Source organism: Daldinia childiae (genome assembly GCF_008694065.1).
Source record: "Daldinia childiae strain JS-1345 chromosome Unknown Scaffold1, whole genome shotgun sequence".
NCBI classification, from domain to species: Eukaryota; Fungi; Ascomycota; class Sordariomycetes; order Xylariales; family Hypoxylaceae; genus Daldinia; species Daldinia childiae.
Genome location: NW_022984642.1, coordinates 2,328,901 through 2,355,441, shown reverse-complemented (window position 1 = coordinate 2,355,441; position 26,541 = coordinate 2,328,901). Strand labels below are relative to the sequence as shown.

The window sequence follows — 26,541 nt, the reverse complement described above, 5'->3', positions numbered from 1 at the left end:
AGAACAGTAGCTGACGGTTATTTAGTCTCGGGTGTCTGTGGGTTTGCAACGTGGGAATTCTAGACTAAAAGCCACGTTCCAAATGATAAAAAATACGATTTTAATAATAACGTGAAACAGCGCGTGGATTAAAGCTGTCAGTTAGAATTAAGATGCATACATATGCGCGGCTAAAAAGAAGAGCTAATCCTATATTTTCTCTCCCGTTTAGACCCATTAGGATTTAGGGCTCGTATTTCTCGTTAGCGAGACGACATTATCTAATTGTACTGGTTTAGCATAGCGCTAGACGCAGGTAGACAGAGGTAAGGTAACCGATTAGCGACCAGGTGAGACAAGATCGCGGGGATAAGAACAAGTTAGGGGTAGTGGTGTGCGGCTGAAGGTTTTTGGAGGGGCTGTCAATTGGATGGGGAAGCGTCCGAAGGTATACACTATTCCTACATTTGGTTATAGACCACCCGTGGGTCTTTAATTACTACATACATGTATGTACATACTTGAGTTGATATTTAGTTTAGTAGTGGAGGTTCTAGAGTGCTAGTGGGGCTTTAATACACACTAAACAATTCCTGTATCGAGACAACTTTGGGTGAGATCAAACTTCAAGTAAAAACATGCATGGTCACCTGTTAGGCTTGTCCGTCGGCGTAAAGGAAAACTACCTAAACAGACCTATTCCACATTTTCAGCATCGGGTTACAAGTCTGCAGTGTAACAAAGATACTGCGGTTGCGGCTCAAAGGGTTTGTACTACCTCGATTACCGCGACTAATATCAACATTACCACCCCGTGATTTTACCTAACATACGATAGACGGTAGCATTATGAAACGAAGTCATGCGGCCGGAGCTGCCGGCAGCCGGAACTCGAGGCATTTTGACTTCCGGTTTATGCCAAGAACCGGGCATCATCCGGTGCCGAAGTCTTAACCGCGATAAAGCTCTTTAACTTAAAATGCAGGGTGTTTGAAGGGTATCATATTAATACAATCCACTAGACGGGAATCAAGTGGGGACACCAGAATTAAAGGGACTGCATTGAAGGGATACAAATAGCCAAACTAAATTGACACACGTTGCTACCCGATCTTTTTAAGAAACTGGTTTTTCGTACCGCAAGAAGTTGGGTGCCCGATGGATAATTTCTCCGAAAGTAGTAGTCTGTATATTGATAGTATGTAGTCTGTGTATTGATATGAGAACCCGCGCCCTACTAATTACCTAACGTCCGAAATTATTATATTAGGCCGTTTATAGCTCCGAGGGCAGCTAGAACCCGTTGAGAACGTTTTGGTCTGTCTTCTTAGACCTAGTTTAACTAACTAGCTACCTAGGTATGATAATAGGTAGTAACTACACTTGTTATGAATAACTATAGTATGTATTATAGCGTTATTTGGATAGAATTCTCGTGACGAACCCTCGTGACAGTCAATGTGTTTAGAATCCTACCCAGGTAGGTACCTACATATCATGATATAAATGGCGCTTATGATGAGGTGATAGCACCAAGGTACTCCACCGAAAAACCTGTATGAAGGTATCAATTGTATCGAACTAATATCAGTAACCATTTATTTTCATTGTGGTGGGGGATCATCATCGATTAGGAAGAGTTTACGTGGGGCCTCATACCATCCATCAAATACTTCAACCTGGTTATTGTATTTCCGACAACGTAGGTAAATATCATGGGAACATCTAAACATCTCACCTGAGACGATTTTAATGTGCACTAGGTAAATAAGTTACAAGTTATAACTTCGCACGGTAAGTGCTGTAGCATTTGTCTATTCTCGTTTTGGCATACAATACTACCGTTTATCTTGAACTACCGAGCCTAGTTCACCTTTTGGCCCTAGTCTAGTATCTATTAAATCTCCTATTGGTTAACCGAACAACACCACACTGGAGAGTTCCGTACCAAATATACATACATTGGCTGCTCCCTCAACGTCGCATCGCTCTTGATAGTTGTGGAGAGGGAGGCTGCCAGACACAATCTAATCTTCAACTGGCTCCTTAGGCCCGTCGTGGGTCCATTCTTCTACATACGTAGTAGCTAATCTGTTGCTGTATGCAGAATGCCACGAATGTGGAAGGCTCTATCTAAAGCTAAGGAGCAAGAGTCAGTGCAGTGCATATTCTCTCCACTCAATCATGGGATCCTGCGAAACTCCGGATCATCTGTCCGGAGTCATATGTACATAGTGACTCTATTTGCGACGCATTATGCATTATCCGGTTCCATGTGGATATGTGAACCTGTCGTAGGTAGTGTCGGTAGTTAGCATTATCTGCAAGTGATATTAAGAGGGGGATTCATCTAAGTCTTACAGAGTATTCCCCTCCTAATCTTAGCGGCGAGGGAGGGCATGTGGAGAGCACAGACCTTAGGAGAATGCGGGGAATACATTTGTTTCTGATAGACTCTGATGATGGTTGAGAATTACAACAATTTTTATCCACAAATTTCCCTTCAATTTTGTATGTACCTGTTTTAAAAATAGTCCAGGGCGATAAAGACTCAACCACCCTAAGTCCCCCTAGTCCTCAAGATCACTCATGATAAACTAAGGTATCTGAAATTGGTCCGGATATGTGCCGGAGCCCCCTCTCTTCTTAGCATTCTACTACTTCAAACACTCTAACCTAGGAATATGAATCATCTCAGTGGCGTGTTGTTCTAAACTTGTTAATTACTAAATTTTTATAATTTTGACATTACGTTCCTCCGAGACGAGGGGTTCTACGCTTTGCCTATATGCTCTTACTGATCGTAAACTCTTTTACTCGTGTTTCGGATGGCTATGTAGATTTCGAAATCTTCCTACCTATGATCTTACCTGTGGAGCAGACGGGTAATCGCTACGCACAGACGTTGATCTACTTTCTTAGTATGTCGGTTACAATCCGTAAGGCATGACACACAGGTCCATACCACCTCTACGAAGACGTAATAACCTGTGGTTAGAGTAACTACTAGTAACTCAACATTTGTCTAGGCCGGTGTTTCACAACACCGAATTCAACGATATAAGCTCCTCGGAGAGCTGCCTCGCCTTATGGGTTCCAATTGTAACAATGAACCCCTCTCTGCTGGTACCTTAGGTAGTCTACTTGGTGAAATAAGAGTAGTACCAGGTCTGCGTTTTATTTTCTCCTCTTCTCTTGGAACCCATTACTAATACGCACCAAGTTCTCGACATGGCTGCTGCAAGGGCATTTATAAGGGCATATTACCGATGTGATCCAACATAGATACAATCTAGGGACGCTACCAGCATGGGATTTTTCCTGTTTTCCCTTGATTTTACACCATGACAAGGAATCAGTCTACCAGCATGACATTTACATCACATGAATGTCGGCAGCCGGGAGATTTCTCGGACCGGAAACTTGACTGTTTGCCGCGATTGTCTGCGGGGAAAGTAAATAACTGCATGTACGATGACCTTTTCCCTTGCTGCATATTACCTAATTCCTGATGTTTAAAATGTTACTTTCACTATCAACCCTATTCCAACAGTTGCGAATAGAGAAGGTCACATTGTGGCCTCGGGAGTAACAACTGTTCTGGCTATATGAAGGTTGCTAACTACCTAGGTAACTATGTTGATGAAGGAGTGCAAACCCTAGTGACATTTTCAATAACATTTCTAATTGAGCTAATCGGATGGCTAGAATTCACTGCGCTAGTAGCCTTACTTCTTGGCCTTGGGCTGCTTTGGTTGTTGCACCTTGGTAAGATGGAACTTGCCGTCGGTAAAGACAACCGACACCTAAGTAAATCTTTAGGAAGCTATCGTTCGGTCACTTAGCTGAAATAGAAAGAAAAAATATGAATAGCGCGCTTCTGTCTTCAAAATTGTTAGGTGGGTAAATAGATCCCTGCTGCCAATCTTGACTACCATGCGGTATAATCACGACAGCGACAAGCGCGACAAGCCTTTTGTTAGAAGCTAAAAACGGGATTTGAAGTAGGTACCTAACCTTAGGTACATACATGAATGATTGCTTGCATTTCGAAATTTTGACGTCTCCTAGAAAGGTGGATACTTGCCTACCTAAGGTACATTATGTACGTAGCTGCATGGCTTATGTAGAAAGAAGAGCTAGCAAGGTAATCGATTACGGGCCATGCACCCAAAGGTTTCCGGGCTTCTAGCGTAGACCCACGATGTCCTATTTGGGGAAAAATTCTCTTTGGGGAATCCTCACACATATTATCTACTTACAGGTATATACCTAGATGGTATGTGGTAGTAATAAAGAAACAGTTAATAACAATGACCAAACATGAGACGATTACCGCTTCGCGTACCTTTCGACGTGTGTGATCAACTATACAGGAAATACACCTGGGTACATAGAAAATGATGCGAATAACAAACTGTTATCGTCTGGCATCTGCAAGCTTGTTCCATCCTGCAAGTTCCCACCGCGGGAGCAGTGTGATTTACGCTTAAATGTCCCTCTTAAGCTGCGCTGTAATACTGCAATGCAGGTGTTCGTCCGGTAGAGTCAGCTGCAAGCTGCAGGTGCTAGCGGGCAGGCGGGCTACCATTTGCATGCATAACTATGGGCTACGCGTATGTGCTTTTCTTATTAGTCGCCGTTAAGGTGTGTAGTTGACATGTTTCGAAACAAAGGGGTTCATTGGATAGTTTTTTGGGTCATCGTCCCGGGAGCTCTCCAGTCCCAGTTGTCTTTTCCTGGTCCTCCTGGCAGATCAAATCTGGGAAAGCTGTTATAGATATCAGGTGATATAATGACAAGGAATACGCACCTCACCGGTGAGGAGGCTTAAACTTTTCTATTGATGTATCGGTGGATCGTGGTTTAGTACCTAAGTACCTAGCTGAAATGGGGTTGGCACCTATGTACTTGAAATTGCACTGCGGCGAAGATAATCACTGCTGTTTACAATGCCTACCTCCTAGGTCCCTAAGTAGGTAATATATCGCTATCAATCCTTGAAGCTTTCCAGACGTTCAAGTAATTGCTTACACTAGCTGCTTCTTTTGAGATTAAGCCGTATAATTAATCGGCTGGCCTGTTGGGCAGAGCATACGGTATCTCCGAGGCACCGACATCTAATAATGATCTCGAGAAATTCAATAATATGTCAGCTCTTAGCCCCAGAAAATTAATAATGTTGGTTGTATGTATTGTACACATGTAACTGAAAGGGTAGTGGTATTTTTTTTTTTTTTCGCTATCATTTAGCGAATGTGATAGGTTTTCTCTAGTGTAATTCTTTAGAGGCCGCACTTGTATCGATTATCAAGCTAATCGTGGCCTTAGTAAGGCTATCAAGTAAATAAGGAAAGGCTGCTAGTCTAAATGAGCCAGGAATCTGAAACAATGGGGCTTATTGTTACTTCAGAATCGTCAAGCGACTTGCGATTTGAGGTTGAGTTTCGACAACTTCCCCTGAAACTGTCTGGATCGAGGTCACTTCGCGTGATACCACGATTTCGGAACGGAGTCCCGGTCCTTTCTGGGGACTACCTGTACCTAATGCTACAGTACATTGATACACAAACATTAAGAAGTTGTTAGCAGGTCTGTTATGTAGAAAAATATGGAGGAATTGTTGTTTATCAATTGAGATTAAGTTGATCTATCACCATCACCGTCACTATCGGTCTCATTTTCAAACAAGACCTTCACGTTAACAGCGTGCAATAAGTATATAATGCATTTAATAAATACACCATTATTACCGATTTTCTTGTAGTACGATTCATCGTAGTTTGTTTATAATCGATTTGAGAAAAGAAAAAAAGCTTCGAGTTACTCTTAAAGATTTATAAAAAGTACCAGAAGGTTGAATTCTTTTTTGAAATATTTGCCTGTTTGAATTTATATCTACCGTTGTTGGCACCATTTTTTTTTTTTTTACAGCATGATCCGGTTTAAGGTTTTAAGTCCAATTAAGCTCTTTTGTTGGCATTTAAAAGATTTGGTACGCCAAGTATAACCCTTAATGTTTAAACTACCTACGTATAGTAAAAATTTTAAGACTTGTTTATTAATAAACATACATATTAACTTTTTACAATAGCGTAGTAAAACATTTCCCGGTAAAACCGGTTGACTCATTGCCATATGTTAAGGTTGGCGCTACTAGAATCTCTACTACTATTAAGCCAAAAGAGTCTTCTGTTTTTATGACCTAAGTACCCAACCTAAGTAATTAGATGTGATGAAACGTTTAGAGGTTTACACACTACTGTCCCATATATGTAATACCACGCCATTTAGATCATACCGAACCATAGAAGTACCTAGACCATGTCGTGCTGGTTCTTGCCCAGGATACTTACCCCTCTTCTCCCCCGCGGCCACCCAACTCTCGCATCTTTATTCATACACTATACACTTAAGAATATTCAATTCCAAGGTATCTCTTAGTTATATCGCAAATCAATTTAGACCTTAATACGCGTAATGTTAATACATAGGTACCTACTAGGAGTGTTTATGGTTATCCGTATAAATGGATACTAGAAAGGCATGCATGCAATAAATACCTTAGATACCTACCTAGGTTAGATACTTAGGTTCGGTACATACCGTACGAAGTGCTCAAGTACCTCTTATCAATTCTAATGCCCACCTGGCCTTAATATTTGGAAAATGACCAACTTCTCGGGTACATATTTAAACGCGGACAAAATGTAAATATAATTCATAACTTTATGTTTACCGAAAGTCTTTACCTAAGGTAGTTTTATATTCTGTTAACACGTTGCACGTCTAAATGAAACCACGAGGGATTTGCTATTGTTCTATATGCATACAATGAATCTCAGTACCTCATCCATGTCGTTTAATTGTCAGCGACGCTGCTAATGCATTATTATTTTAAACCCCGGAACCTGGCTATGCCCTTTCTCTTCTACGTATAATCCATGACCCCTGATCCCTGAAGGTAAACCTAGTCTATTCTCTTTTGGCGTATCCCTCCCCCTATGTAGGTAGTCAGGTAATGAGGTAGTAGCTACCATCTGCATGCGCATTTAGGGAGCCAGCGGTATCTTGGCCGGTAGCCGGGGACTTGTTGATGACAAGCCTATCGTAACTATCTACATGTAGGTTAGGTGCTAGGTCTCTTAACGATAAGTGCAGGGGAAGTTGACAGGTCGTGAGTACCTAAACTATTTGTGCTGAGAATTGTTAAGGTGAAAACGAGGAAAAAAAAAGAAGCTTATCCTCGCCGCTGGTATTGTTCTCTCTAATATCAATGTCACCACATACTTCCTCCCACCACCATCTATTATAGATTCTCCAATAGGCACGGCCTTCTATTAGGTCTACCAGGCATTAAGTCACATCTCAATACTATTTTAAGCGACGCTCTGATACATAACTTCTTATTCTGTATTTGACGTCGCAACTTGTCGGCCTGTTCGGTAGAGACACCCGAGACAGCTCATTGACGTGACCTAACGTTTATATTATAGCAGGCTGATTTTATGGTCATCCGTCTGAAAGACTCGCCTAGCCAGTCCTCAGAATCCCACGCCAGTAGATTCCGCACATACGCACAGCACACACTTGTACATACCGATTGCCCACGGACTTTGATCAACAAGGACTTATCCTGACAACGCAGCTCGCAAGTAACGGACGAAACTACTGAAGGTGTCACTGCAACAACCCTCACATCTTACTTCCCGTCATTATATACCGCCGCTAGTCTTTTTTGAGTATTCCTAACTCCAGACCTTTCGGGCTTGAAGGGATCGCCGGCCTGTTCTTCCCCTTGCGATCTTGTCAATTTGTATGACATATACCCGTCGCTCCAATTTGGGATGTGCTCGAGCCTTCTCCTTTCCCTTTTGCGATCACTACCTAGGACTGCATAACTAGGAAAGGAAGGCATCCCATCGTCATATAGCTTTCCTATTACTTCAGGGAGTAGTAATCAAACTTCGATAATACCTTAATCCACGAGTAACGGGATTCTCCAGTCTACCTATACGATAGACTTCACTTAAACCGTCGGCTACAACCCAGTTAGCATAACCAGCCGCCCTGGAGGGTTTGGCCCTAGGTGCATGGGCTATATTGCAACCTTTCCCCAAGCTTTTGTAGATTAGCTCTACCTACCCTCACGTCAGTTTTGATTACTATCATCTCTTGACAATAAGGTTGGAACTGGTTTCCGCTAGAACCGTAGCAGCCTCGACTCCCGACGAAGATTTTGAGGCCGTCCTCAACAACAGGCAGTCTAGTTCCCAACTCTTCGTGTTACGAGGTGGTCCGCGTTTCTAAAAGAGAAGAGTAAGACGACTTCGCGGCCTTTTTTCGTCGGCAACGAAACAGTGGCAGTAAAGCCCCTGAAGGCTTAGGTTTGGCCTCAACTGCCTGGGTCTTGAGGCAGCCTATCGACTAACGCTGAATATGATTTTGACGAACTGAACCTTGACTTAGTCTACCGAGTGAATACTTCTCTGGTTAGCAAATTCAACCCTTAGCCGGTTATGTTGAGGACGTGTCCTGCTTGATCACGCGGACTAACAGATGGTCTAGTTCACTCGTCACTAAATTCTCTCCTCGTTTTGAAGTCTGAAGCCTGAATCCCGAGGCTTAGATGTTTGTGCATAAGGGCTCTTAGTTTACTCGTAAGTTAGCGATCTCCATTCTCCATTTCCTAAACAACGGCCTAGTTTTTCTCGTACTTAGGCATTCGGTGGCATTCTGTTAGATGATGTCTGGCCTCATCCTTAGCTGTTCTCGGCCCTTTTGCTAACCTTTATTGTATGTTTCCTAAGTTTTACACTTAGTTTTTTTTTTTTATTCGGCCGCGTTATTTCCCATATACTCGAACTCTAGTCGACTTCAGATTATCGCTCCTTTGTGGCGTTGAATACTCTCGTTATCGTGTATTAAATCTCGTATATTTATTCTGCCCCCCCCCCCTCTGCATCTGCATGGGTTTCTCATATCGGCTTGCACCGAATATCTGGAACCAAAACGTCCCCACGCATAGATTTCAATCTCGGCGTCGCATTGAAGATTCCGCTTACATACTGTTCCGAGCAAGGGTATCATCCACACTTGGGGCTGCCTCTGAAAGACCCACGCTATCCCTGTATCTTCGCCTTAAGGGACTCCTGGGTCTGGTTCCACATCACTCATATACCTTGTGCTTCTTGGTTCGCACTGTAAGACATATAAGTAGTCTCGTTCGCACACTTACACTACTACTGGTCGCCGGGTCCTAGATCTTGGGGTCACCAGAGAGATGGAGTTGATGGAACTTGTCGACAACGAGCCGACGGCTCGACCCTTTCAGTGCGACTGGGATACGTGCACTAAGGTACGTACAGCCATTTCCTGGTCATGCCTTGTTATCGTCGCCGTCGCCGTCGCCATAGTTGTGATCCAAGTTACTTATACGAACGCAGTGTTTCAACCGCAAGTCCGACCTCCAAAGGCATTACCGGATACATACGAATGAGAGACCGTACTCCTGTACAACAGAAGGGTGTGGTAAAAGCTTCATACAGCGTAGCGCCTTGACGGTCCACATCCGCACTCACACCGGTGAGAAACCTCATCAATGTCAACATGCTGGATGTGGCAAGCGTTTCTCGGATGTAAGAACTTGATCGAATTTCATGGTATTAAGCAGACTTGCTAACCCGTTTAGTCTTCGAGTCTGGCTCGACATCGACGCATACACACCGGCAAACGGCCTTATAAATGTGCTCACGAGGGTTGCCTCAAAAGGTAGCGCGAGATTTATTGTCCTCAGAGGTAACTACTAACGCGCCTTATAGTTTCTGCCGGAAAACAACGATGGTCAAACATCAGAGGCGTTCTCACCAGAGGGGTGTCCATTCAGAGATGGAAGATTTCTCTTCTGAGTCGGACAGCGGCGAGTCTCCGTCTACTCCTAAGCAACCCGGCATGTGGCCAACAGGCCATTTGACAAACGGGCTTTCTGATATGCAAGGCCACGCCGTCCAGCGAGCATCATCATTCGGCGACTTTGGTCAAGTAAGCCAGTACGATATATCGCAGCAGTATGGCCACCGGCACAGCATCTCTGGTGGGGGCGCCCACGAATACCATGGCGACATTGTCCGATCGTATCAACCCTCCATACTTCAAGGGCTTCCGCGAACGGCCAGCGTGCCTCATCCTTACTTTGTGACAGACCAGAACAACCCTAGCATCGCGACAATGAATACGAATCCGATACAACAGTACCAGATACCGAGGCAGCAACCTGAGCGGCTCCCAATAGAAATTCCGTACAATACGGCGGGGAATATGATTAACTCAATCCAGAATAGCCCTGCCAGCTTCACGACTGGAATTTCAGGCCACAGCCCGTCAGGCCATGATAACTACTACACGCACCAGTCTCCGCATGCGACAACGTATTCGCTGAACACAACGCCTGTCATGGAGCAACCCATGACGCAGTTCCCTCAGCAAGTCGCCCAGCCAGTGCACCAGCCAGTTCATCAGCAGGTCCATCAGCAGGTCCATCAGCAGGTCCATCAGCAGGTCCATCAGCAGGTCCATCAACCGATCCATTCTTCCCAGCCGGTGCAGCCTCAGATGTTGCAGATACCTCCTCCCATGCAACAAGTTCAGCAAGTCCAGCAAGTCCAACAGACTCAGCAAGTCCAACAGGCTCAGCAAATCCAGCAGGCTCAGCAAATCCAGCAGGCTCAGCAAATCCAACAGGTTCAAGATCAATATCAGCCAGCGCCAACGCAACAGGAAGAACATTGGTATAACACGATGCCTTACCAACAACCAGTTGAGGTTCCTACTGTCGGTCAAGTACCATCTTTCGGGTCTACGCCAGATTACCCGTGGCTCGTCAAGCCGGATTTTGACGAGGACACGTCGACGCAGATGCCCAGTTCAAGAATCAATGATTTATGATTCGTCAAGCTCGGCATATGTAATCCGCATATTTCCGTTCTCTTTTCGAACGTCCCTCGAGTACTTACTCGGTAGGCGTTTTTTATTCTAATTAACAACCTTAATAATTCGATAACGAGCCTCCGACCTGCTCTTGTATTATATTGTCTCGTTTGTTGTTTCCATGTCCAATTAGGATATACCACCAGGGGGGGTATGCAGGTCCAGATTACGTATCGACCGAGATTCGATGGCTATGAGGGGGTAGCCCTTTGTGATGACGGCAGAAGCAATGCTCTTGCATTTGTCGTTCCACTGAGTTGATGGGTTGTTTATTTCGTCATAAAGGCGGCTACTTCGCATGGGTGCCCAATGTACGGCTTTGCTCCGACCGACTGTCGCCAGCCTTTGACAACCGATACCGGTTCTAGACAACATCACGATATACCAGTGGACAACTTCGAACCGATTCGTCATACATCTCTTTCATGCGCCATGGTTGAATTCAAGATGCCATGCCACGTCACGACACCGTTCCCTTATTATTCCCTAAAAGTCGTATAGGCCATTTGATTATTCCTTTTCGTCCAGTATGTATGACGAACGGCCATGTCATTTCTAAGTCTTTTGTATTTCAATAATTCCGTTAGCGATAATTAGGAGGATGGATAACTCTAAAGCTCGGATGGGTTCCGGAAACTATGCCGATTACACTAATAGTTGATTTTGCACCCGGTTCCAAATCAATTTTTTGACGATGTCCCGACTATCCTTTGACGATTCAAAACATAATGCCGTTCACGGTTATCCGACCTTCCTCTCCAGTTGGCTGAGACGGAGGGGCATGCCCAAGCTCGAGAGGAGATAAAAGAAAGGAGCGGTAAATGGGGTTGGAAGACTGTACATCGAAGATCGGATATTATTTGGATTTTAACTGTAATAATAGGATCGGGATGGTCTTTTTGTTTTTGTTCTTGCTTTTTGCTTTTTCTTGTTTTATTTGATTGGGACGCGAGGGTTTCCGGGTTTTGCGCTATTATCTAGTATGAGGCGTGTCTTGTATTATTGTTGCAAAGTGTTATCCGCGATTGATAACTGGGGCGTTGGAGGTCAAAAAACAATGCATGTATGATAGCGTGCGTAGTATTGTTAGAATTGTATCGAATAGTATTGTTACTTACTATTGGTTTCGTCTTGGTGATATATGTTTGAGTGATTATATGTTTGAGGTAGTGATGAGTTCAGATCTTGGCTGGGAATTATAGAGACTGTAATATTGGTAGTAGGTAGATTTGGCAGAGTTGTAAAATCCTTAGAAACGATCAGAAACGATTAGAGACGGAGGGTATTTATGAGAGGTTTATGAGAGGTCAAACGAAGAGGCAAGGCTTAGTAGCGCCATCTTTTTTTTTCTAGACAGAAGACACACCAAGCCTTTTTAAACTCCCTTTTAAACTTCATATGCATGTAAAAGCCAGCCTAAATAAGGTAAAATATACCTAGTCACATTTGCAAAAATGCCAAAAATGCCACCGAGCTGAAATGCAATCCCACATCCTTCAGAGTAACACTCAAATGGACCTTATATCTAATGCCACTGACTTCATTTTAGGTATGTGGTATATGTGGTATGTGGCGTTAGCCCCTCCACGTGCGAAACTAGAGATCCGCCAGGAAAACAAATTACATCTCGTCGCATTCACTACGTTGCATTGCATGTCGTACCTACATCCTTACATCCTACATCCTACATCCTACATACAGATCCCTATTTTGCGCAACCTTCTTTTAACCAGTTCGTTCTAACAAGACGATTTCAGTGATTAAAGTCTAATACATACGTGAAAGTTATACGATAAGTGCTTAAAAGGGGGTGGGGAGGAGGGGAGGAGGGGGGCTTAGGTGTAAGTCGTGGACAATAAGGAGATATGTATGTGTCATACAACATCTAACCTAATTAATTTTCACTGCTATAATCAAAATGCAGTCCTTCCCGTTTTAATAGTCTTCAACACACCCTCATCTGCAAGCTTCTCCCACATGTTCCACAGCATAAAATCGCAACCTCTTTTTGCAATGACACTCACCGTGACCGGGATCATCTCCTCGATGAAACTCACATTACTCAAGTAGGGTACTTGTCCTATCGGAATTGTCATGTCGACACATCCATATATGGGGCATAGGCTAGCCCCATTGATACCTGCAGTCGGCGGTGTCACGGCTAGGAAGGTTGTCGTGTTGGGATTACTGTTCAGAGATTCCTCCCGATAGCTCGGCAACCCGCCTGTGCCAATGTCCCACAGCATGATGCTTTCGCTGCACGATTCCGGGGTTGAGTACAGTATCTTGGACTCAAACCAGTCTACAGCTGCTCGCTTAACACTTAGTGACTTGTTATACAGTTCATCGGTGTACAACGATTCGTCATACGCCTTCCATCTGGGTCGATGGGCCGGATCGATCGGTGGAAAGCGACCCTCATATCGTTCCCCCCATGCTGCAATCAGTGGTTTACCCACCTTTTGGTACTGCGTCACAGAATTAATAACGGCCGTGGCGTTATTTAGAGCGTCATATTTAGGAACTTCGTCAGTTGTGTTACTAACAACCGCAGTCAAATTAAAATCTTCGACCGTCATTCCAAAGACTATTGTCAGGTTTCGGATGAACCCCTGAAGTACCTCCTCCGCGGCCGGATTCTTCAGGGGTAAGTACTCCGTGAGATACAAGATGCGCTTTGGGAAGCTATATGAGTCGGATGCTTTGAGGGGACTCAAACCTGTGATAGAAGGGTCCTGGCACATCTCAGGGATGTACCAGTTCTTAGCGAAGCGCACCCAGTTGCGCACGTTTCGGGAGAATACTCCTGCTGTGTCTGTCGCCGCACCGAGCGGCATTACTCCAGAAAGCGTCATTAGTCCTTGGCTCGGTCGATTCCCGTAAGTCCCAGACACCGCAGCAGGTCGTCTCATTGAAGACCCGGTATCCGAGCCGATCGCGAAGTCAAGCCAGTCGTATGCAGCTACAGAGCAGCCGCCGCCAGAAGACGAGGCAGAGCATGTAAGCCAGCCGTCGCCGCGTGGGTTGAATGGGTAATGCTCGTCCTGCCAATCCCAAGGATTTGCACCCGACGCGAATTGTGCTAACTTATACTTGCCAATGAGAATACCACCTAAATCAACAATCCGTTGGATGGATGGTGCGGTCTCGTTCGCAACCTCGACGATCTCTGCCCATGCCTGGCTGCCACCAGATGTGATTAAGCCCTTTATGTCGAATAGATCTTTGATTGCGACTCGATACCCTGCGAGCGGCCTCGCGTCGTCCCAGCTGTAAATACGAGAGGGTACTGGGATCATAGGGTCCCAAAATCGGGGCTGGAATATTTCTACAGGACTGAACGTGCCCTCCCCATCATTGGAATCATATGCGCCATAGAGAAAGTTGCGGTATGAGTCGCGGTAGAGTCGGTACACTGTCCCGAACGCTATCGAGTCATCCGAAACCAGCGCGGCGTATGGCCCAGCAGTAAGGTTACTAGAATTTGAGTCCCCGAGGTAAGTTACTGCAATGTCCGTGGCATCTTAAGGATGGTCAGCTCGAGAGTTTCTCGGGGGCGTTATGCGGGCCGTCAAGGTGGGAAGATCCGAGAACTTACAACAGCTACTTTCAAAACTAGCGTCTAAGAGTAAATGCTGTGGTGCAAGATCGTTTAGGTATTCAAGCGCACTCGTATCAAGGCTCTGGCTATGGCTCGTGCCGTTATTCACAATGTATACACCCTCCAAGAAGTCCTCAGAGAACACGTCGTCACCCTCTAAGTAGCTCGCAATGATATCCTGCAAATACTCGGCTGTCACAACTTCGCTGTCTGCAAATACGACGGCGAATGGAACCAAGGAACCTTGCCGGGTTGCCGTAGTCCAGTCGTTCCCACCGAGGATCGCCTTGGGATATCGAATATTTGCTAAGTAAGTCTTGTCGCCAAGCCCGAACGCGACGTCGCCGTATTGTGTGGTTTGTAGGTATTCGAGAGGGGCACGTTTCACAGGTCTCGCCAATATTAAACATGCGTATAAAAGTAACGATATATATCGATGATTTAAGCCGGAGAGGCCCATCTTTTAGCTCCGACTGGGTGTCGACTGGGTGTTTAGGTTGGAGATCCTTCGTCATTGAAGGTGTGAGTATGATCCCCCGCCCGGATCAGGGTCCATCTGTGGCGGCTGTCCACGGTTTATATCTTTCTATTTCTATACTTTATTGATTGGTATCTACAATTTCTAACAAGCCGACCGGATGATATCTTATCTTCGCGCAGCCTTATAGGTCTCTTCCCGTAGCTTGGCTACTCCTTTGAATGCTGCCCAGCTCGTGGCTGGCTTATCATCAAGACCCCAGCAACCTCAAGCCGACGTTGTATTGCAGCCAACTAAAGCTATCTTCACCGGTCTGGCGCAAAATGAGGCGTGGTATGCAGATTTCCGGTGGAGGATCGGCAAGTTCCCAATCTTCCCGTTGGTTACGGCCCTGGCGGATGTGACTTGGTACGTGGGGTTCGCGGCAACGGGAAAGCAAGGCTCTTATCAAACGACAAGACCCTTCGCTAGGTCAATTATTTAATCTGCCAGCTCTACATACGATATACTTCTACCGTTTAAGAAATGAAGATATGGAAAGTGAAAAGGGGGGCGGCTTTGCAAAGTTTGAATCTTTAGTAATTAATGAGTGAGAGCCATCTTATAGAATTTATAGGTATAGGTAATCACATTGAGTCGTAAGAATAGTATTCTTAACTGTTTATATTATCTTATAGAAGGTCTTGTAACTGCGAAGGGGCTTATCGTGGCTTTACATTGCTCTATCTAATCAGGTACCTAATGGTAAAACGTCAAAGGCGTGGAGGTTCTCGTCAAAACGCATGGCGGAAGCTAGTAGAAAAGTTTACTAGGTTACTACATTAGGTACATATACTTAATTAAGCAAGTTTACGCATGTGGCATGTGCCATGTGGCATGTGGGAGTTCTCCGAGCTTGAGGAGCGAGCCGTCCCACTCGTTGGCCTCTTTATACCAACCAATTAGCCTATGTAGAATCTCCCTATGAACATCACATTCCCATATATTGTATTTGACTCAAAACATGCTTTAGAAATAATGCGTCAAATAAGGATTTTAGAATTATGTACCTAATGTATTTCTTCTGAAGACCTCGGTTGGAGATACTGTGTCATCGGGGTCTATTCTATTCTATTCTACGAATAATATAAAAGTGGCCATTGCCCAATAAGGCAACAATAAGACGATGTGCCACTAATACACTAGGTTAGGTCAATACTTAACCTAACTTCTTTTATTATCCAACTAGTATAAACTTGATTTGAATAGTTATATTTTTAAGCGAAGGATTGATTTTGGGTCAGCTGTTTTTATATGATTGGTATTTTAGTTAGTTGGGAGTCGTCTCCGGCATTTATTAGTCCACCGGCTGCTTCCGACCGGTCTAGAGCATCTCAAAGGCCTCAAAGAGGATCCGGGAATTAGGAACGGACACTATATGCACGAAATTCTCCAAGAGGGACCCGCGTGGCAAAATCAAAATCCCATCTATCTCAACATGGGAATCTTCAAAATGCCGCTCCCCCTTAGAAGCGTGTACTCCCTTTCCATTTACACGGCCGGCTTTCCGCAACCCTTCTATTGAGCTGTTATAGTTTTCGATCCCTTTTCCTAACCACCACCACTACCACCACCACCAGACCATGGCAGCGGCACCATCGCTGAACTCGTTACCATACGAGGTACGCCAGACGATTTATTCTCTTGTGGCGCGGCAAACTAACTCTAACGACTGGCGAAAAGGGCCAGCCTCGACTATTGCGCATTATGCAACGGTATCCAGGGAATGGCAAGAAGAATTCGTCGAGCCTATAACCTTCAAGGTCATACGTGTGACTCCGAGACGTCTGAAGTCATTTTGTCAGATCGTAACTTCACCGCGGCGCAGGGCAATTGTCCAGACGATCTGCTTCCATGTTTCCCTCGACAAATACGACCCTCACCTTGATAACGAGCCGGAAACATCAGCAGAGCGACGGCGGAGTACTGAGGTCTTGACTACAGCCCTTGGAACTTTCTTTCGGGCGATGACCCTGTGGCGAAAGAGTGATACTTCTCCTCTCGGTCTGGACCTTCATCTTCTTGTCAATTCACCTAGTGATACGTCGTCCTTGGTTAGTCGAAATGGGGGGGCCCTCGTGACGGGGCGAGCTCTAACATCGTGCCTTAAACTTGACCTTGAGGCCGTATCATTACCACACATTGACGTCTTTGGCGGTTTTCGATGTACTGGAAGACACCTGCAACCGACATCTATACTAGCTATTGTATCTAGACTTCAAACGTTGGAATATCTTGATGTCGAACTCAACCATGACTCAACACGCAACCGAGATGTCAAACAGAGAAACAGTAAGCAGTATCATTTATTGTTTTTTTTTTAATTATTCATATACCTGCGGTCACTTACAATGAATGACTCGATGTCATTATCAATACCCTTGCTAACTCCACGGGCACACAATTAGGCTTTGCTTCGGGCCTCCAGTATTCCGAAACAATTCGAGTTCTCTGTCTACGCCGCCCTAGCCCAATGCTAACGCCAGTTCAAGCACCCCCAAAACAGCCGTGGTCAACCTTTTATGCCCATATGCGGACATTTAGTCAACAATGCGAATCTTTCGAATTCGACGATTGTATCGATGCTGTCCAATTCTTTACACCATTCCTCATTGGGCCGGGCATAGCAGAGCCGCCTAAGGGCCAAGAGGTACCATTCTTTTCGCGGTTGAAGAGGCTTAATATCCGCAACTCATACATGATGAAGGCACCATATTTGCGTGTGACGAATAGGGTTGAAGCCTTGGCGTCCGTTCGTAACCTTCTCGTGGCGATCGGGCGGGCGACTCGCCGTATGCCGGTACTGCTGTTCGCTCGTGTCTGCCAATACGTCCTTACTGATGGACAGTTGGAATGGTTCGTCCTTACGTATGAAAACCATGCTAATAAAGCTATAATACGCACCAGAGGCTTTAAACTAGGGAAACTTATGGTTAATGCTTGGAAGGATTCTGCTGCTGAAAAGGGCATTAAGCTTATAATTTATCACGACAAGGACGATCTTAATGCGCCCGAACTTTGAATTATTTAGCTTGTCAAAGGCAGTTCAAAATTTATTTTTTAAAATTCTAAGGTAGCGAGGAGTTGGTTGTGAGGGAGGCACATTATATATCAAATTCCACGTATCGGTAAAATCTTACCGTTGAATATAAACACGACGAAAACGAATCACGATAAAAGTTATTTTCCATCAGGTAAAACCTAACTTCATGTTAGCCATACAATTGTATACCTGTAAAGAAAATCAGAAAGTTTCATATGCTCTCGTGATGATATTTTATACCAAAAGAAATATTGCTTGTTAGAAATATATAAGATATACCAGGCTTAACTCCGAAGTTCAAGGGGTATAGACGAACCCTATAGAATTTTGCTAGGGAGAATGAGTAGAACCTCCTCGTGTTAATCCTCTTCGCCATGATAACTATATGCCTGCCCAGATAGCAACCCTTGGTGTTATTTATATTCTCAAGTTACCTCGTGCGTCTCTTTCAAACTAATAACTCTTTCTTCTTACGCTGCCGCCGGGTGGCCTCCTACCTCGTTCACCCTTATCTCATCTCCTTTCCTTCTATTTTCATAATTCTTCGTATTTTCTCAAGCGTATTATTTACGATATCAAGACTCAACATGTTCAATCAAAGTTCGGCTACTTCTTTTGCTTCTGTTTCAAATATAGCGATATTAACCTTCATAAATAGATGAGGTATAAGACAACGTTGACGGAAGCTGGCTCAACTAGCTGCTATGATTGGGATTATTGTATAGATAGATTACAGAAAAAAAAAGGGAAAGAAAGAAACTCATGACCTTTTACTCTTATGGTGAAACAAGCCCCATCTAGTTCGGAAATACCATATTAATCCCTAATCCCGAGCTCTCATACCGCTACTCCACAAATCAGTTAATTGGGGCTTATAGGATATCACGTAGTTTCTTTGCTTATGAATACGTTAGTTATACAAAAAAAGTTGGCTGGGATTTTGAATACTCAGCTTACAAATAAACGGTGTTTATCACTCAGGTTATGACTCAGAGACATAATTATCGTCGTAAGGTAGTAGTCGACGAGTGAGAACATTTGTTTCATTATCTCATATGCGACAGTACGAATGGAGATAGTTGATTAGAGCTTTTAAATGGAGATTGGAGTAAGATATACGGCACTAGCCGATTGTAAACGCCGAAAAATCAATTAACGACCGGCTGACGTATGTACCTTTTAGCTGTTTTTGCCGAAATACCACGCCGATAAACCCGGGCCCCGACTAAGGTACAAAATAGATTATTTCGGCCTTAGTTAAGGCCTATTACGGGACCTCTCACATGAATACGGGAATTAAAAAAAAATCGGGTATTCTTGAATCTATACCCCTTTGTTCGTGACTCATGCCGAAATATGTCTTTGTCTTTCTACGGTACCTAGGTAATTAGAAAGTAAGTAAGTGAACAGGTAGACTCCTGAATATCGGATTAATGACTTCACCTAAATATTGGGCCAATAATTAATGCTATTCCCGAAAAAAAAAAAAAAAAAAAAAAACCCTTGGTGGAGTGAACTAAGCTTAACTTGGTGACGTTGTTATCCATTATGGAACCCCGCGATGTTGCCATACATCCAGTTAATCACCCTCGGATGAATAGAAGTTGGAGGGGGTATCGAGATAACCACTTAAGCATATATATAGGTAGGTTCTTGGTTCAACCTCATAGATAGAGAATTTTAAGCACATTCAATAAGCAGTCTTCTCTCACTAACATATTATATCTACTCACTTATACATCTTATTTAATAGTTTTACTACAAGTCATAAGAAATAACCCTTCAAAATGCCCAAGGTACTACTGACTGGCGGTTCTGGGTTTATTGCTGGTGAGTTAAACTCGTGTAAATTATCCTACACAACCCAACAACCCATCCCTAACATAGACAATTTCTCATAGCCCACGTCCTCGAGCTTCTGCTCAAAGGGGGTTATGAGGTGGTGACGACGGTCCGCTCCGAGACCAAGGCCTCTCAAATTCGCGCCAAATATCCCGGCGCGAAACTCTCGGTAGCCATTGTACCGAACATCGCAGTACCCAACGCCTTTGACGAGTTGATAGCCAACACTCCTGGAATCGACTACGTACAACACACGGCATCGCCCTTCCATTTCAAGTTTACGGACGCTCGTACTGAATTATTAGACCCGGCAATCAATGGCACAAAGGGTATCTTCCAGGCCATTGCCAAGTATGCACCCAGTGTCAAGCGTGTTATCGTCACCAGCTCCTTCGCTGCTATCATGTCCGAGAACAAGATGAATGACACTACAAAAGTCTTTAGCGAATCAGACTGGAACCCAAGCACGTAAGTTGGCCCGGTAGAATTATTATTCTTAAGTAGACCTCCGAGGGCTAATTGGTTATAGGTATGAGGACGGACTTAAGGGACCTCCCCCCACATCCTACCGTGTATCGAAGAAGTATGCCGAAAAGGCAGCATGGGATTTCGTCGAGCAGGAAAAGCCCGGATTTGACGTCGCTACCATCTGCCCGCCTATGGTTTTCGGTCCTGTCGCTCACCACCTGGACTCGCTAAAAGACATCAACACGAGCGATCAGCGGTTCGTGGACCTGATCCAGGGCAAGTGGAAGGAGGAGATCCCAACGTCTGGCGTCTGGTTGTGGGTAGATGTTAGGGATGTCGCGCTCGCTCATATTAAGGCTATGGAGGTCCCCGAAGCGGGTGGCCAACGCTTTTTTACCACTGCGGGCTTCTACGATAATGTGCAGCTGGCGCGTGCAGTTCGCAATGGGTTCCCTGAACTAGCTGACAAGTTGCCTGACGACAACGTCAAGCTCGCCCCGGGTGCTGCAAAACCGGCCGCCACCTTTGGTTACGACAACTCACGCGCCAGCAAGGTCCTAGGCATCGATTGGATCCCTGTTGAGAAGACTGCTGTCGATACTGTCAAGAGCCTGCTGGAGATCCCTGCTTGAGCAAATGCGGCTGGTCAAAATAGATGAAAGGGAAAAGGGGCACCAAAGTCTTCGGGATCCGACCCCATGATGTTAAGGACTCGATATCTTCTAATGCACTAGAAAGTTATAGACTATATCTAGGTATTATATTGCATACGAGAATAGCTAATTAATTGGCCATTGTTGCATATTAGAGGAAAACCGAATATGATTGATGATTATTCGGCGCCTGCTTGAGCCAACATCTGCTCTAACACCTTAGTAGCCTCATAAGTATCCACGAACTCCATGACCTGCGAGACACGAGTCCCATCTTCCGAGAAATTCAGATCCCAAATCACTTCGACCTTGCTGGTAGATCCGTTGGCCGTAAGAATGGTTTGCTCACTCCACAAAGTAGCCCTGCGCTCAGTTGTGTCGATTACGGTCCTGGTAATTTTCTGAGATACCTCTTTCATGGTTTGGAGCTCGACTTTCATCTGGGCCTCATAGTCGGCATTGGTGATCTGGGCCTTGAAGAACTGCGGATACCTCTGGATGAAGGAGAGGGGCCGATACATCCGAATGCAGTCTTCTGTCAGAATTGCAGAGAGCAAGGATGTGTCCATTCTTTTCACCGCGAGAGTGTTATTTTCTACAAAAGCATTTGCTGTCTTCTGTAGAACTTCTCTGAAATTTGCCATGGCGAGTATGCTGCCAGTATTTGTAATATCGCTTACGAACTGACGTTGGACTTGATTAAAAAAGTGACCTCCCTGTCGGAAAGGCTTGGTATTCAAGATCAATAATAAAGATGAAGCACAAAGGAAAACTGGTCAGATCACACAGACGGAAACAAAATATTATTAATAGTTACAAAGACACATATCTTGTAAGCAGATGGGCCTAGCCGAGATGCCTGACAACGAAGTCCTTAAGCTGTGCCGTGTCCTTGCGCATCGTATTAGAGCTAAAGCAGTGATAGGAACCGTCCGGGGCAACTTTCGGGCTATGCATACTTCTGTATAGGTACTTGGCATGAAAAATGCTGGAATGTGATAGGATCCCTAAACGACCCTTGCTATTTCACCCGAGAGTACATCTATATCACAATGAGTGATGAACTAATTAATATGTACGTGGATGCTGTCATTCAAACCAGCTAAAGAAGAACAGGGAGGGGTATCAGTACCTCACAACACTAGCCTCAAAATAAAAATAATTGATGAACTTCATGGGCACTTATCTACTATAGTGATTATCTCTCATCAATCTGCAAAGCTAATCCACAAACTCACCGCATATGGATGAGATAGAACCGTTGTAGGCACCCTACAGTCCAATAAAAATGCATAACCATCTGTCTATAGCTTCACTCGACACTATCCGCCCATACTATATTCTTAGGTGATAATTTAATCATCCATTGTTTGGTGGTACAAAAGCTGTAAGGCTTGCCTGGAACCCTATTTAACCTGCTGTTGTATCCATAGCATCATCCCCTTCTAATACTCTAGCCCTAGCAGCTGCTATCCGTTCAGCTTTCCATTCTTCAATCCGGGCACGCAAGTCATTAGCTGGAGTCACATCGTCGATAGTCATCGGCTTTCGAGTGAAGGGATCTAGCGGGTTAGAGAGCAATTGCTGCACAATCGTTGACCGATCAACGATATTCTGTGACGGTAGAATGACTGGATCAGTCATCAAATCACCCATCAGGGGATCCTCAAATTCGTCAGGTACTTCGCCCAGATCGAGTTCGGCTTGGTCTAGACGTTGCTTAGCTTCGGCAAATTTGTTTACCAGGGATTTCCAAGTGGAGATGACTTCGGGTGCTGTATGAAGACTACGTTCCATCACCCTAGTTGCTTCATTGAAGTTGCCTGGCTTGTATGAGCGGCCGTCGGCTGCAACTGCTTCGATGAAGGTAGATTTCGGTGATAGGTTGATGTATATGTCTATGAAGTCAGACAAAAGGGTCTTCGGGTCGAAATGATATTTCCTGGCATCCTGTACTTTGAGGTTGCCCCGTTTCGGACCAACTAGGGACTCTAGATTGTAGTTTAACATGCCTGCCAATCGAGTTACTATTTCGGGCATGGTAAATGCGTCCCGTAATGCCGCTGTGAACAGTTTCATCATCCCCATAGTATCGTTCACCAACTGCATCCAGGACTGACACTGCTGCTCAGCGGTTTCCAGGTCCCCTCTGACTTTCTCCTTGTCTTCAGGAGATAATGTGTCCTCCTGTAATTGCTTCTGATAGTCGTGTATCGCAACGAGTTTGGTTAGTGCTTCATCTAATAAGTACGTCGCGTCGTTTAGAAGCAGGTTCACAAATTGCACAAAGAATTGACGGTTAACCCTAGACATAGTTAGTTGAAGCCACTGATCAGTTGATATTGCTAGGACTGACCTGCTTTCCCGGCTGAGCTGATCTTTGTAAACACTGTTTGGCCAGATGCACTTGATGACCTGGAATATCTCATAGCGGATATTGAATTTATCGTAGAATGCGGAGCTGACACCACTATGCTCACATTCTAGTACTATTAGCATACGGTAGCCAGAACGATACCAGGTAACTCACCGATGTAAAACTTCATGAGTGAATGTAGGAGGTGCTCATTAGCAAACTTTGATCCGACCAAAGTATCGCCTAGAACCCCCCTACTAAGATGATATAACGGCCATGTCCCCGAGAACAATAAAGTGACGAGAGATGACTTCAGGTAGGGATTCTTGATATATTCCGAGGACCTCAAGAATGTAATGCATAGTGTGATTATCTCGTCCCCAACGGCGGATACTAAAATGTCGGGCAAGAAACTAATATGGAAGTAAGCCTTAAGGTAGTTTGGACAGTCTATTGGGTATACGTACCGGAAAATAAACTTGAAATTCTCAACGACATCCTGGAGGGCGTATTCCGGGAGACAGCTGAAGGCATCAGGTATGTCAACGGGGAGAGGAAGTTTAAAATCTTTGCCTGGTATGTAGTCTGTCCCGCTAGCAATTCGTAGAAGCCACACAGATACATATCTCATGAATTGTAAGGATAGTGTCTGCATAGACGAGTCTAATACGATTCCTTCGATAGAATACTTCAGCGCTATGTGTCTTTCAACTGCATTGACAGCATTCTGATGGTGTTGTTTTGCTACAGCAAGACGCAATGGGTCCTAATATTGTTAGCAACAGCAAAAAAGATCTACACAAGGGAGGGGATGGCTCACGCTCTGTAGCTTGGGTATCTCTCCTTCGATCTGTTTTATGACGCCCTCAACATACTTGATATCTCTGTCAAGATCCTTGAGCTTCGAGTTTGTTGCCCCAAGACCATAATGATGGGCAGCTAGGGTTAAAAAGAAAACCTCTGAGATGAAATTAGAAGGACCTGGGACGTGTGTCTTGTAGAACGCTTCTGAAGTCGCCTGATCGGCGTTGAGCTTCGTCTCGTCGCCCATGTCGACTCGAGGGCTACGTCGTAAATAGTCAACATCGATCTTATCCACCTTGGAGAACGTGGTATCCATGAAAGGCTGACATAGATGGTCTAAGATAGCTGTCACGTTAACCATAAAACCATCTGAGGCTACGTCTGTCGGCTTGACTTGAAGAGCACGCCTCTTATGATTTGTGTTGACCACGAATGCAAACCAGTCGAGAATACCATTTCGGGCACTTGGGCTTGCACGAACAAAAGCATTTGTAATGCTTGCGAGGTCACCCTGATGAGCCTTTAGTGTCATCTGAAGGGCACTCTGAGATGACTTCACGTGGCCCGCATCGATTGTTCGCGGACTAACAAAGTAGGTCTTAGTAACCTCGGTCTGCAGTGGCGATATGCGAAAAAATGGCCCTAAGATAGTTTCGGTTTCGCTTGCCAAAGCTATTTGTTCCTTGGACATATCCGGGGTGGGCTTTACTCGAAAGCTCGGGTGCTCTGCAAGTGCATTGAGTAAAGGTGGGAATCTTGCATATGTAACCAAACACTGTCGTTATCAGCATACGTGAAAATTCCGAAGAAAATTAAGGGCTTACATTGATGTATGGTCTATAATCATCATTCATAGTCATCGTGGCAAGCCTCTTACTCATGGTAGCCATGGCATCTATGAAGATAGCAGCAACAGTGTCATCTTCCGGTATACGAGAAATAGCCTCAGCAAAGAAATCCAAACAGATACCGTCCTCATTATCGTGGTGCCGAAGAAGGTATGGCACTAGAGAATCGTGGTTCGGATTAGGGTCACGGCTGCTGGTAGTCAGTACAAGAGACGCACGCATACGGTTTGGGAAATAACCTACCCGAAGTATTCAGGCATAGTAAGGGCAAATATGCAATTGCTCATGCACAGCCGCTTAGCTTCGTTCAAGACAGCTTCTCTGTCGGGTGGCGAGGGTCTAGCAGGCTTAGTAGCCTTCACAACGCGCTTCCAGCATGGCAGTAGGTAGTCTAGAAGTGCCTTACTCGTGGATACATATCTGGCTGCTTCGAGGATTGCCGAGTCAATTGTCGAGGCAGTTAGTTTTATCGGCTCACCGGATTGCTCCAGCTCAGCTTTGAGTTCTGGCAAGTAGGTCAGCTTAGTACCCCTGCTGTCGGTCGTGTGAGTCTCATCAAGGGTGATGCGGAATATGTCGCCCAGCACCCGATTCGACCAGTTTTCTAACGTCTCTTCTTTTGCAATATGTATTTTCTTGGATGGCATAGCTGTCGTATTTTTGTCAATATCTGCATATCGCCTCTTGGAGTCACGTTCGTTACCTGAATCCTCTGCGATATTGTTTCTAGGCTCTGCCTTGTTATTCCCACCGAGCTGGGAAAATGGGTTTGTTGCCGGAGATTTGTTTGTAGATGGCGAAGAGGCGGAGCTGGTTTGTGGATTCGGTAGAGGAGTTGGTCGGGTGTTCTCTTGGTTTGTCGCATTTGGCTTTGGCAGAGTAGCCGGAATCGACGAGGCCGGCGACGCTGACGAGGTTGGAGGCTCAGGTTTAGTAGCATCTTCTGGTTTCGGACTGGACGGCGTCGCATTTAGACCACCAAGCTTAGCAAGTCGCCTTTTGCGCATCTAATAGTAATAAGCAATAATAAGTTAGCCTCCAAAATATTCGAGTATTGATGACTGTCGCATACCTGCTCCTGCGGCGGCAGAGTCGGTTGTGATTGTTCATTCGGATCCATATTAATGAATGACTATGAACAGTAGATGGGTTCTAAGACGGCAAGAAGAGGCGAGAAAACTATGCTGTCTCGGCCAAGTAAATACAAGAAAAGAAACGCCGTCAATAGAGAATGTTGATGTGTTGTCGAAGTGTTGTCGAAAGTAAAGGTTGCATCAATGTTGAGGTGAACGTTATCGGTGATAAGTTACGTACAGTACGCTACCTAATGTCTTAGCCTACCAGCTGCTTACGCTAAAAGTTCAACTTACAGAGGTGCATATATGGATTATGATGGAATGAGGCAGTAGCCCCAGCTGCCCCTCTTAATAATCATCCAATGATA

At 44.8% G+C, this 26,541-nt stretch overlaps 5 protein-coding genes across 5 annotated transcripts; 2 read left to right on the top strand and 3 right to left on the bottom strand.

The window, feature by feature from the left end:
* Positions 1–9,262: 9,262 nt before the first annotated feature.
* Positions 9,263–10,923, top strand: GL218_00620 (uncharacterized protein; the record flags this gene model as incomplete). Its single annotated transcript, XM_033577050.1, has 4 exons — positions 9,263–9,337; positions 9,426–9,617; positions 9,671–9,750; positions 9,801–10,923. The coding sequence occupies 4 exons, from the start codon at positions 9,263–9,265 to the stop codon at positions 10,921–10,923; spliced, it is 1,470 nt and encodes a 489-aa protein (XP_033441852.1).
* Positions 10,924–12,878: 1,955 nt separating this feature from the next.
* On the bottom strand, positions 12,879–15,026 carry GL218_00619 (Amidase 1; the record flags this gene model as incomplete). Its single annotated transcript, XM_033577049.1, has 2 exons — positions 12,879–14,488; positions 14,564–15,026. The coding sequence occupies 2 exons, from the start codon at positions 15,024–15,026 to the stop codon at positions 12,879–12,881; spliced, it is 2,073 nt and encodes a 690-aa protein (XP_033441583.1).
* A 4,887-nt stretch (positions 15,027–19,913) lies between these two features.
* On the top strand, positions 19,914–21,068 carry GL218_00618 (NADPH-dependent aldehyde reductase ARI1; the record flags this gene model as incomplete). Its single annotated transcript, XM_033577048.1, has 3 exons — positions 19,914–19,956; positions 20,028–20,436; positions 20,498–21,068. 3 exons carry the CDS (start codon positions 19,914–19,916, stop codon positions 21,066–21,068), a joined length of 1,023 nt encoding a protein of 340 aa, XP_033441730.1.
* A 200-nt stretch (positions 21,069–21,268) lies between these two features.
* GL218_00617 (uncharacterized protein) lies at positions 21,269–21,733 on the bottom strand (the record flags this gene model as incomplete). The annotated part of the gene is made up of 1 exon (XM_033577047.1): positions 21,269–21,733. The coding sequence occupies one exon, from the start codon at positions 21,731–21,733 to the stop codon at positions 21,269–21,271; it is 465 nt and encodes a 154-aa protein (XP_033442281.1).
* A 766-nt stretch (positions 21,734–22,499) lies between these two features.
* Positions 22,500–26,217, bottom strand: GL218_00616 (Ubiquitin conjugation factor E4; the record flags this gene model as incomplete). The annotated part of the gene is made up of 8 exons (XM_033577046.1): positions 22,500–23,394; positions 23,446–23,572; positions 23,620–23,858; positions 23,913–24,211; positions 24,266–25,024; positions 25,074–25,287; positions 25,341–26,104; positions 26,170–26,217. 8 exons carry the CDS (start codon positions 26,215–26,217, stop codon positions 22,500–22,502), a joined length of 3,345 nt encoding a protein of 1,114 aa, XP_033442282.1.
* Positions 26,218–26,541: the final 324 nt, after the last annotated feature.